A 12,158-nucleotide genomic window follows, 5' to 3' on the forward strand; every position below is an offset into this window, starting at 1 on the left:
CTAGGACTTGGAGGAGTATCTGTGATTTACACATAAAAGTGAAAGAAGAAAGGAGCCCTGTGGTTTTCAGATGGTCATTAAAATATTTCTAACTAGCTCTTCCCAAACACTGAAGCACACAGTATAAAACCACAGCCTCATTTTTGCTTTGCTGAGTTCTGGGTTTGGATTTCCAGGGCTCGGGTGGAGCCTGTGGGCCGCTGTCCCCACGCCAGCCCAGCCACACGCTCCGTCCTCGGGCGGCAGGCCTTTCCTGCTTACAGAAATCACCTATCTGATACTGTTTTGTACTTGTGCTCTTCAAAGAGGTGAAAATGCCAGAATAAGAGAGTAGGGACTGAGTTTTAGCTACATAAAACTCTTTAACTTTGGAAATAAATCCAAACTGAAGTAGAGAGGGAAAATCACAGTGATGTCACTCCACAAATCGGAGTCTGGTCGATGTGCTTCTCATTGCTAGAACTAGAAATGATGTTTTCAGGGACAAGGAACCACTACATGGCTTATGGCTCTTATTTGGGGTGGTCTTGGGGTCCTCATTAAGTTTGATTATATCCTGTCTGTAGATTGGGGAGTTTGCCTCCCATTCCTCAGTGTTCTTTAACGTGTGTGTGTGTGTGTGTGTGTGTGTGTGTGGTGAGTGTGTGTGTTGTGAGTGTGTGTGCATGGGTCCTGAAGCTTGAACTCAGGGCCTGGGAGCTATCTCTGAGTTGTTCTCCTCAAGCCTCGTGCTCTGCCACTACAAATCCATTTCTGGCTTTTTGGCAGTTTATTGGAGATCATAGTCCCATGGACTTGGCTGCTGGGGCTGGCTTTAAACCTTGATCCTCAGATCTCAGCCTCCTGAGTGGCTAGGTTTACAGGCATGAGCCACCAGCACCTGGATAAATTCTTGGAGGAGGGAAAAAAAACCCCACAGTCTTTTGTGCAATCACAAAGTTTTAGCATATTACTGTGTAAAAACAGGAGCACAACAAACCAGTGTTTAATGATTGTGTCTGCATCTAAGCTCAGCAGGCCTCAAGAATTTACAGTCTGTAATTCACATGTGTGAAATTAGCCAAACTTGCATAAGTATATTTTAAGATTGGGATGCGTCAAAGATATGTGGTTTCACCTCTTCTTCTGATCTCCCCTGATGCTCTGTATTGTCAGACAGAAAACACTGGAAGTCATTTTGTCACTAACAAGTGTGCCTTGAACTCAAATGTAATTGCCAGTACGCCCTTCCTGTGTTCAGACGTGCGTCCTGGGAGCATGTAGAAATGGCTGCTGGGGCCAGAGCGATGATACTTCCCAGCTTCGCTCATTTTGGGGGCCAAGGACCCCCACCATTTCAGAGTCCACGTCCACGTCACAGGGCCCTCCGGTTTTCGCAGGGGTTGAGTACTGCGGCCTGAGGCTGCAGCGCTGCCCACAGCCCCGTGTGTCATCTGGTGCTGTGTCTCTGTGTTGCAGGGCCGCGCGATTTTTGCCAGTGGCAGTCCTTTCGATCCTGTCACCCTTCCGAGCGGACAGACCCTGCACCCCGGCCAAGGCAACAATTCCTATGTGTTCCCTGGCGTGGCGCTGGGGGTCGTGACGTGCGGCCTGAGACACATCAGCGACAAGGTCTTCCTCACCACTGCCGAGGTTCGAACGCCCGCACCCCCTGCACGCTGCCTGACTCCTGGATCAGGGGAATGGAGAGCAGGAGGTGTCCCCCCGCTTCCCTCCCTCCCCCGGTGGCAGGGATGCCTCAGGATTTCTGTACTCCCCAGGGGAAGAGAGCAAGTCAGCATTTCTTCCATTTCCATCATCTTCCAGAACAGGCACATCAGAGCAATCATGACCTTTCACTCCTTCCTCCAGACTAGTGCCTGGTTCCTGAATGCCTCTAGCGCCCCCTGGTGACCAATAGTGTGTGATGTCCTGTAGTTCTCATTCAGTGAAAATGACTGGGAGTTGGGGGGGGGGGGCGGTACCAGGGAGAAGAGGTCTAGTCATTTGAAGGGTGCTCTTGGTATCCTGGCCATGCCAGCCACGGCCACGGCGTCAGTGCCACTCCCCTGTAATTCAGTTCTGTGTCATTTACTGTTTGCTTTTCTCTTTTTCATCTCTTAACTAAGTCTGTTTCCTGGCGTTCATTGTTTTAATCCTACTTTTTCTTTCCTTTTCACACGCTTTCAATGACCTTAGCTCTTCATTTCTGTCATCTTTATTCTAATAATCCACCAAATCTGTGTATTTCTCATCTCCCGCTATAACTCCGGTTACTTGCTAGATAATTCCACTGAAAGACCCTGCCATATTCTCAAACACAACATGCTCAAAAAGCAGACTGATCGTCAGGTGGGCGCCGGCGGCTCATGCCTGTCCTTCCCGCTGAGGATCTCGGTTTGAAGCCAACCTGAGTAAGACAAATTTGAGAAACTCTTTAATCTGCAAAAGATAGAAAGTAGAAGTGTGCTTCAAGTGGTATAGTGCCATCCTTGAGCTACAAATCCAAACGGGAGCCTGAGGCCCGAGTTCAAGCCCTCCTACTGACACAAAACAGAGCAAAGCCCAAATGTATCAGTCATCTCTTACTGTCAGTATTGGTGTTTCTAGTGGTGGCACTTTTCCAAGCAGGCATCAAAGTGTGCAAGCCATAGCACCTCCCTTCCACCTGGAAAGCCAGGAGAATTCCTGTGCCCTCAGGGCACTTCCAGAATCCAGCCTAGTCCTTAAACTCTGTTGCTGAGCAGCCTGACTGTGATCCCGCCCTGCTCTTCCTCTTCAGTCCTGGCTGTTCCTTACACACATCTCCTGCTGGTGTCCCCGCCACCCCACACCCGCCCTCGGGATCACTTTGTCCCCCTCTTCTTTTCCCTCCCGTCCTTTCATCTGGGTTTTCTCCTCCTCTCTCTTTTCCTGCTCCCGGGGTTCAGTAGAGTCTCCCCATCTTTTCCCTAGCAGTGTGATTCCCCACACGGGGACAGCGCGCTGCCTTTGCTCACTGTGTCCACAGTGAGAGGAGGTGAAATCAGCGGGCGGCCCACAGGAATGGCTTCTGCACGCGCTGGTTCACTCAGCTGAGGGCCTGTGCGTCTGGAGGGCTCACTGGAAAGCATTCCTTCCCCTTTTTTTGTTCTCAGGTCATCTCTCAGCAGGTGTCAGACAAGCACCTAGAGGAGGGCCGGCTCTACCCGCCTCTCAACACCATTAGAGACGTGTCGCTGAAGATTGCAGTGAGGGTAAAACCACACGCGCTCTGTGCCTTCCCTCTGCTCATTATGTGTGTGTGTGTGTGTGTGTGTGTGTGTGTGTGTGTGTGTGTGTGTGTGAATTCAGGGCCCAGGCACTGTCCCTGAGTTTCTTTTGCTCAAGGCTAGTGCTCTTGAGTGCTGCACTTGAGCTGCAGCTCCACTCCCAGCTTTTTCTGTGATTAATTGGAGATAAGAGTCTCAGGGACGTTCCTGCCTTGGCTGGCTTTGAACTGGGATCCTCAGAACTCATCTTTCTGGGTAGCCAGGGTGACAGGCATAAGCCACTGGTGCCCTGCTGATGAAGTATTTTTATGTGAGAGTCTTCCTCAAAATGCATGTTGGGGGGGCGGGGCTGGGAAGGTGGCTCAGTGGTAGAGTGCTTCCCTTGCATGCATGAAGTCCTGGGTTGGATTCCTCAGCACTGCATAAACAGAAAAAGCTGGAAATGGTGCTGTGGCACAAGTGGTAAGAGTACTAGCCTTGAGCTGAAGAGCTGAGGGACAGTGCCCAGGCCCAGAGTTCAGGCCCCATGACTAACCCAAAACAAAAAATGCATGTGGGTATTGCTCACTGGCTCATCCTAATTCGCCCCTGCGGCCGTCGGTTTGCTGTCAGTGGGCCGCGTTCTTCCTCGGCCTCTCAGCGCAGCTACGCTTTTCCCTGCCATACATGTAACTTGTTGTAACTGTGGACTCCACACAGAGATGGGGGGCACAGTTCTGTGCAGCCACCTGTCACCCAGGCCCCTCTGTTTTATAGATTAACAGACCAAGAACACAGTTGAGATTTGGGCCAAAGAAATGGAAAAGTTCAGGGACAGCGCTCAGACCCTGAGTTCAAGCCACACAACCCCAAAATTAAAACAAAACACCAAATTCACAGCCTCACTGAACTCCTACGTGCTTAGTGGTTAGGACTTCAACATATGAGGTGGTGGAGACAAAATTCACCCCAGGACAGTAGTTCTGTGTTTAGACTGGGGGTGGGGGTGGGGGTTTCTACATGGTCCCTTGGGCATTTAGTGGATCCTGGGCAGAAAGGGCCTTTAGCAACATTTATAATCACTGCCCACTAGATGGCAGCCTCCTCTAGATTTGTGACCGAAATATTGCAAGTGTCTCCTGAGGCCTGCTCATACTGCTACCAGTTGGAAAATAACGCTTTCAGGTTAAGCAGAAAACAAGGCCTACTATGCATGTATCATTATGTCTTGTTATGAAGCAGATTCTTTCATCTGCAAAGTGATCTATTTATGACAGATTAGACTCATGTCATACCAATGTTGCCTACTGGTTGAATTATTAATTACTAATAGCATATCATCCTTGTAAGTTTATCTTGACAAAATAGATGAGAAGGAGTTAGCAAGTGATTGGAGGAGAAAGTAAGAGAGCAAAGAACACCAGAGGGATACAAAACTGTCCAGGTGGTTCCTTTTATCTTAGATATTTGTTCGTAATTTTTCATCATGAGGAATTTTACGTTGAGCAGGGATACTTATTTACTCCAATCGTCTAAGTCCAATGTACCCAAGCAAGTCTAGTGTATTGATCGTGCCTCTGTGGTCTACTTAGAACTCCTGAGAATGAATTTGAAGAGAAAGAAAACCCATTTTTTTTTTCTTCAAGAAAGGTGGAGGAGAGAGTGCAGGTGGAGATGGCGGCGTGGGGCTGGGAGGGGCTGAGCTTGTGTCCTCTGAGTGGTCAGAGGCAGAGAAGGCGTGGATGTGGGCAGGGCTTGGAATTGCCTTCTGAGGACTGTGAGGCGGTTGGATTTGAAAAAGGATGAAAGTGTAACGTGCAAGCCAGATGGGGGTGCCTCGCACCTGTCATCCTAGCTACCGAGGAGGCTGAGACCTCAGGATTGTGGTTCAGAGCCAGCCCAGGCCAAAAAGCCCGTGAGACTCTCATCTCCAACTAATCAGCAAAAAAGCTGGCGGTGGAGCATGGGGGTGTGGCTCGTGTCTAGGAACACACCAGCCTTGAGAAAGTCAACAGCATGAGGCCCTGAGTTTGAGTCCTAGTACAGTCATACATACACACACACACACACACACACACGTGTGGGCACACACAGTACAAGCACCCACACCTGAGCACGGAGCGGAGACAGAAGGCACCACAGGAAGTCCACGCACCATTGTCTGGCCATCAGTCTCAGGACAAGAACAGCCTTGAGGCTCCTTGGAGGAGGGGGGGGGCGCCGGGCTGTGGAACGGCCCTGTGAGCCACAGGTGCAAGTGCTTTTGGTGACAGCAGCCAGGAGCACTGACCCGACCCTGGGGTTGGGATGCGTGGGGAGCTGGACCACAGGCTGCTGCATTAGGTGTGTGTGGCGTCAGCCTGGGGGCTGTGTGGGATTCTGCGCTCAGCTGCAACTGCACACTGAGCAGGGCAGTGGAGGCGGTCTGTCCAGGCTAATTAGCATTGGGGTCACATGATGGCCTCTCTGCACACATGGCATTCCCAAACATCGCATTACCCTCGGCCCTGCATGCTTCACAGCTGCTGAGGTCATTTCTACCCCTGCTAATAGGACTTGTCATGAGCCTTTGAGGGCTGTGTCTTCGTTTGACTGTGCGTTTCTGTGAACAGTTTACTTGAATGAATTCATTCTTGGAATGGATGTGTGCTCACCACAGCCCTCTATTTATTCCAATAATTAATATTCTCTTCTCCCTTCTAGATTGTGAAAGATGCATACCAAGAAGAGACGGCCACGGTTTATCCGGAGCCGCAGAACAAAGAAGCGTTTGTTCGTGCGCACATGTTCTCTCCCGAGTACGACCAGCTGCTCCCCGAATGCTACCCCTGGCCTGCCGATGCCCGGAAAACGCAGACCAAAGCCGACCTCTAGCCACGCACAGCCCGTGCTCTCCACGGCAGCTCAGAGAGCTGGAAACAGCCCTTCCTAGTTTCTGAAGGTTGGAATCTTTTACGATGATATGCTTAGAATAGGGTAATTTTACTTTAAAAATTGAAATTTTCCTGGAAGATCATTAATATAAATGAAGACAAACTTCACACTGGATGATTTCACTTGATTTACCTTTTGGTAATTTATGGTTTCTATCTTAATTATTTTATCCCAATTCTCTTTAAAAAGCGATTGCTCTTACTACTGAGAAACTCATCTTTTTTTGTATAGAAAACTTAATGGGAAGACCAAAATTAGAAATAGATATGATCAACATTAAACCCTACAATTCCTTCGTTGACCATTTTGCTAAAAATCCACTTTCTAAAAACAAATAAAAGGCAGATGAATTTAGGAATACACTTTTGCTAAACAGAAACAACATGACTCTATTGCCTAGAGAAAAGAAGCAGCTTTTCAGGTATTTTTATTCCAGTCCCCTATTAGATTATATTTGCTCCTTTTCTCTCTCACGGAATCTACTGTTTCTCAGAGGAGAAAGATCACTGCTGTTTACAACACCTTGCGCAGTTGGATTTTCATGTTCTTCGGTCATTGTGACACCTCATAGAATAAAGCTCTCACACTGGATCCTCACTCCAAAGCCTTGCTAACCTCGTTTTCGCCCGACCACACTCACCAGCCTCTGCCCTGCTCTGCAGTGCCCCCTGCCTGCCTTGCCCGGCAGTTCAGCACAGCCTGAGCTGCAAGGTTGGGAAGGAGAGGTGAGCCTCTGCGCCAGGCCTCAGGGCAGTTCCCGGATGAGCTCCTGGTCCACCAGAGTGCTCTCCCCCAGTGTGCTCACCCGGTTCCCTAGGCTCTCTCTCATTCCTCTGATAGAGCCATTGTGACTCCATCCCGGATCAGATAGTCACGTGCTTTGATTACCAAGAACTTTCTGTGAGGAAGAATGGCCACATTCCCAGTGTGTATGCGGTGACTTGAGAAGCCAATCATGGAACTTGTGGAAGCAGTTTCAAACTCTGAAGCTCAGGTGCAGGCGAACACTCGATGTGTATGGTAAAATGTGCTGGAGAATCTCCTGGATCTGAAGTCATGTTTTAAGGACAAGATGCTCATGATAAGTCAACTGTACTATGAAATGATTTTATCACAAGGTGGAAGTTACACAGATTGTTTCAAGTGTGAAAGGTAACCTTCGCTTAAAGCTTTCTTCTATAGAGTGGTTTAGAAAAGACACACAATGCCTATTTCTCGTCTGTTTCTATGTTGTCAGATTGCTCTTACTAAATGTATTTGCCTATGCAAAGGTCTATTAAAGCTTAGAAAAAAATTAATGGTAAAATAACTTATTTAAAAGAATTATTACACTTCAAATGGTAATGGGTCTTGGGGGGCATGTAACAAGGTATTCTGAAATAATATGCTACTGTACAATTGTAATATTCTCACTCAAAAACATTCTAATCTCTGCTTCCTCCAGCGTAGATTTCGTTATGGTAACACTGATGCGTGGTATGCTTTGATAGTCTCAGGGAGAAATGATGGTTGCTTCTTGGTGTTGAGGGTTTTACCTCCTTTATCTTATTTTATGCCATTCAGTCTCCTGAGTAGCTAGGATGACAGGTGTGAGCCACTGGCACCTGGCTAGACTTGGGATTTTTAGGAGATAGTAGTGACTTATAGCCAAAATACAGTGTGACCTCTCTCACTCCCCGCCCCCACACACCAAGATGGCTCAGCCCTCCACTGAAGTCACATGTCCTCCTCTTGGTGCAGAAGGAAGGCACACTAGCACAGGGGTAAAGGGTGGGACATTGCCACTGCTGTTAGTAAGAACCTTAAAAGCAGAACTCAGAAAAGTGGTCTCATAATTACAAGTACCTTTAGCCAACAGAACAGCCAAAGGAAGCACTGACAGGATGTTGTGGTACCTCTGTTACGTGTGTGTGTGTGTGTATGAGAATGTGAATTTGGAGCTTTGACTCGGGGCCTCATGCTCTCTCATTTCATTTGTGCTAATGCTGTCACTTGAACCATACCTCCACTTTCTGGCTTTTTAGCTTGGACTGGCTTCAAATTGTGATCCTCACATCTCAGCCTCCAGAGTAGTTAGGATGGCAGGTGTGAACCACCAGTGCTTAGCCACCTGGGGCTTGAACTCTGGGCCTGGACATTGTCCCTGGGCTCTTCAGCTCAAGGCTGGCGCTCTACCACTTGAGTCGCAGCACCACCACTTCCCTGTTTTACTATTTCTGAGGACTCACTGCTATGATTTCTCAGCCATAAATGTATCTCGTTTTTCTACAAAGAAAAAGCTTGAAATAAGGGGTTCAACTTCAGTAAGAAAGGAGGAAACAAGTGCTCGTATTTTATCCTTGGTTTAGAAAGAGATGAAAGAAAGAGGTGTGTCACCTATGTGTCTTTATCATGAAAGGGATTCGATTGCGGTGGATGCATTCCTAACTGCACCGACAGCCAGGCTTTGTCCTGCTCCTCAATCAGATCAGCTTCTGTGGCTAAATTGTTTTTATTAATTTACAAGGAAATAGTATTTGAATGACAACACGGGAAGCGGAGGGACATCACAATGGCGCTGACAGCAAGGGGGAAAAGGCCTGTTTGTTCCACAAGCAGTGGAGAAGTCTGGGGCTGGGCAGGTTTCTGTCTCTGGGGTCCAGATGGCCTTTCGTCGTGGGTGTGGTTGGCGGACGGGCTGGCCGGGGGTGGGGGGGACCAGCCCGGCCTCTGCCCCTGCGTCCCTAGGCGTCCGAACTTTTGCTCTCAATGCCAAACAATATCTGGAAGATGTGCTCGCTTTTGTGCTTCTTGAGGAACTCCAGGAAGCGGCCCAGGTCCATGTGGTAGTCCTTCCGGAGCCCGTAGTCGCCGTGCGCCTCCAGCAGCAGCTCCCCGAAGGAGTGGAAGAGGCGCAGGTCCTGGCCGTCGCCCTCGGTCTCCACGCTCTCGGCGTGCTTGCATGAGATGTGCCTCCAGCTGGGGTAGCGGATGGTGCGCCAGAACTCCTCGCAGCCCTCCTTGAAGCCCTCCACGCAGATGATGCCCGGCTTGCCCGTCATGCAGAAGCCCGTCACGTCCAGCCGCTTCCCCGCTTCCAGGATCTTCTTGCGCAGGTCCTGCTGGTAGATGTGGTGGCTGTAGATCCACATGCGCAGGAAGGTGTTCTTGACGGGCTTGGCGCGCGGCGACGGCGCGCTCTCGGGCTTGGGGCGGAGGAAGTAGGCCGCGCCGTGGTCCCGCAGCCACTGCACGGCGGCGCACACGCACAGCTCCCCCGGGTCGAAGGCACCCAGGTAGGAGGTGAGGTCGTCGTTGAGGAGCAGCTGCTGCGCGCGGTCCAGCTGCGGGGACCGGACGAACAGCTGCAGCGCTGCGAACGGGTAGAGGTGCGGCATGGCCACCTGCAGGTCAATTGTCACCTTGAAAGCAAGAGCAGGTGGATTTAGTCCCCACAAGTCCTCCCACGGCGGCCGCGGGACTCGTGGAGGGCTCCCCGCGCCGTCCCTTCCACGCATGCGTGCGCTGGCAGGAAGGAGCGAGGGCCAACGCCACCCCCTGGCCCGCCACACGGTGGGGGGGGGCCGTGGGGGAGGACATGCACACGAAATCAGCAGCCACTGGGCATTCCCAGGGCAGCCCAGGCTCCGAGGGGTGACAGCTAAAGGGCAAAGTGGACTCCTAGAGCACGTCTTCTGGTTGGTTAGTTCTGGGACTTGAACTCAGGGCCTGGGCGCTGTCCCTCAGCTCTTCAGCTCAAGGCGAGCGCTCTACCACTTGAGCCACAGCGCCACTTCCGGTTTTCTAGTGGTTTTTTGGAGGTAAGAGTCTCACAGCCTTTCCTGCCCCGGCTGGCTTTGAACCGCGATCCTCAGATTTCAGCCTCCTGAGCAGCTGGTATGACAGGCGTGAGCACCCGCGCCCGGTGCTAGGGCAGCTCTTATGCGGCCTGTCCACGTGCTGATGCCCGGGGAAAGCAGACCCAGAGGCACATTCATTTACATTTAGGATGTAAATAGGATGCATAGGATGCGCGCCAAGTGTCCCCAGGCCTCTGCTTGGACAGCGCCTTGGTCCCCGCGCCTAGCGCAGGGCGGGGCGGGAAGGAGGCTGGAGGCAGCGCAGGTGCAGCAGCCCGGCTGCGAGATGCACGGGGCCGTGGCAGCGCAGGGCCGTGGCTGACTGGCGCCACGTTCACGGGAAATGCCGCTACTGACGGAGGCCCCGCGCCTCGGGTCTGCTCCCCCCGTGCTGGGGCCGCACGCGTTTCCCCACCGCCCCCGGCCCGGGCACCCACCTTGGGTTCCTCCATCTGGAGCGTGATCTCAAACTCAATGCGCGGCGGCAGCGCCTCCCGGGCGCCGCCCAGGAACCTCCTCACGGCTGTCAGCGCGTTCACGTCCTCCAGCCGCACCTCGCCCGGGCCCGGGAACATGGACAGCAGCATCTCCATCTCCACCAGCTGCAGCTGCAGGCTGTCCCGCACCGAGGACTCCATGGCGCCTGGAGGCGGGGCCGGGGCACAGCGGGAAGTCAGCGTCCGAACCCCCCCCACCCCTCTTCCGCGCACACAACCCCCCCCCCGCGCACACGACACGATACCCCCCCCCGATGCGCGCACACGACAAGACACCCCCCCCATGCGCGCACACAAGACACCCCCGGGCTGCGCGCACACGACACCCCTGCCTCGCACACGACCCCCCCTGCTGCGCACAGGACACGACACCCCCCTTGCCATACACACAATACCCCCCTCCGCACACCCGACCACCCCACCCCCACCCCGCGTACAGGACGCTACACCCCCCCTACACCGCCGGCCCCGCTCCCACCTGTGGGCCTCACCCCTGCAGCAGGTGGATGCAAGCCAGCCTGCAGTGAGCGGCTCCGGACTTTGGGGGCCGTGCTCATCACCGGTCCCCCCAACCCCATCCCGGACCCTCAGCCCCACTCCGAACCCCAACCCCACGCTGGCCCCTCAGCCCCACCCGGGCCTCCCAGCCCCACCCCAGACCCCAACCCCACCCCGGTCACCCCAGCCCCAACTGGGCCCCCCAAACCCACCCCAGACTCCCAACCCCACTCCGGACCCCCAGGCCACCCCGATGGGCCCCGATGGTGCAGCACCATCGCGGAGGTGCGGGCTCTGCGCCCCCAGCTCCCGCAAGCAAGGCCTCCACCTCTTTGCCTGCCCCGGGCAGCACCGGGCCGACCACCAGGAGTCGCCGCCTCAGGGCGGCAGGGGAGGCGCGGGGCCCAGCCACCCAGCGATGAAATCCAGCGAGGTGCGCGTCCCAGCGACGAGACAGGGGTGGAGGGTGGGGGGAGGCGTTGCGGGGGTGCGGGACCCAGCGACCCAGAGACGAAATCCAAGGAGGTGTGGGGCCCAGCGACAAGATGGGGGAGTGGGGACGAGGCCAGGCGCGGGGCCCAGCAATGAGATCCCAGAAGGTGCGGGGCCCAGCGACGAGACCTGGTGTTGGGCAGGGGGAGGAGATTGCGGGGCCCAGCAATGAGACCCTGGGAGGTGCGGGGCCCGGAAACCGGACCCCGGGAGGTACGGGACAGTGATGAGACCCGGGGAGGCGCGATGTCTAGCGGAATAAAAGCCCGGTAGACGCGGGGCCCAGCGGAATGAAATGCGGGAGGCCCGGGCCGAGACCCCGCAAATCGGGGAGGCGGCGGCCGGGCGGGAGCTTGCGGGTTCGCTGCACCGGGCCCCGGCCCTGAGGTTCCCAGCACCCTGCCCTGCCCCCGGGCTCTCGGAGAAGCGAGGCCAGGCTTCCCAAGTCCACGGGCTGGGCTGCCCGGCCCCGGCCACCCCCGGCTCGACACCCGGCCACCGAGGGCCTCACCCTTCTAGTCGTCCGGTCCAGGGAGCCGGGCCGCGGGGCCGAACCGCAGCCGCAACTTAGAGGGCGCGCGCTGCGCGAGCCCGGGGCCAAGGGCGTGGTCAAAGGGCCGTGGGCGGGGCCAGAGCAAGGGGCGGGGCGGCAGGGTTCTGGGCGTGGCCATGGCGCAGTGGGCGGAGAC

At 54.1% G+C, this 12,158-nt stretch overlaps 2 protein-coding genes across 2 annotated transcripts in view; one reads left to right on the plus strand and one right to left on the minus strand.

Moving 5' to 3' along the window:
* The window catches only part of Me1 (malic enzyme 1), a 106,781-nt gene extending 100,041 nt beyond the window's left edge, over positions 1-6,740 (plus strand). Inside the window, exons 12-14 of the mRNA XM_070011038.1 lie at positions 1,459-1,632; positions 3,117-3,215; positions 5,913-6,740. Coding sequence (XP_069867139.1) covers positions 1,459-1,632; positions 3,117-3,215; positions 5,913-6,083 — 444 coding nt within the window. The 3' untranslated portion in view covers positions 6,084-6,740. The remainder of the gene's footprint in view (positions 1-1,458; positions 1,633-3,116; positions 3,216-5,912) is intronic.
* A 1,848-nt stretch (positions 6,741-8,588) lies between these two features.
* On the minus strand, positions 8,589-12,065 carry Rwdd2a (RWD domain containing 2A). The gene is made up of 3 exons (XM_070010949.1): positions 11,981-12,065; positions 10,420-10,625; positions 8,589-9,544 (listed from the first exon to the last, which is right to left on the minus strand). Exons 2-3 carry the CDS (start codon positions 10,618-10,620, stop codon positions 8,867-8,869), a joined length of 879 nt encoding a protein of 292 aa, XP_069867050.1. The 5' UTR covers positions 10,621-10,625; positions 11,981-12,065; the 3' UTR covers positions 8,589-8,866.
* Between the last annotated feature and the right edge of the window lie 93 nt (positions 12,066-12,158).

Source organism: Dipodomys merriami, unplaced genomic scaffold (assembly GCF_024711535.1).
Source record: "Dipodomys merriami isolate MVZ:Mamm:240054 unplaced genomic scaffold, mDipMer1.0.p SCAF_8, whole genome shotgun sequence".
Lineage (NCBI taxonomy): Eukaryota > Metazoa > Chordata > Mammalia > Rodentia > Heteromyidae > Dipodomys > Dipodomys merriami.

Coding starts and splice junctions, on each gene's coding strand:
- Rwdd2a (XM_070010949.1), bottom strand. CDS start 10,620: ATGGAGTCCTCGGTGCGGGACAGCCTGCAGCTGCAGCTGGTGGAGATG. Junction 9,545..10,419: donor TCCAGATGGAGGAACCCAAG/GTGGGTGCCCGG, acceptor CTTGCTTTCAAG/GTGACAATTGACCTGCAGGT.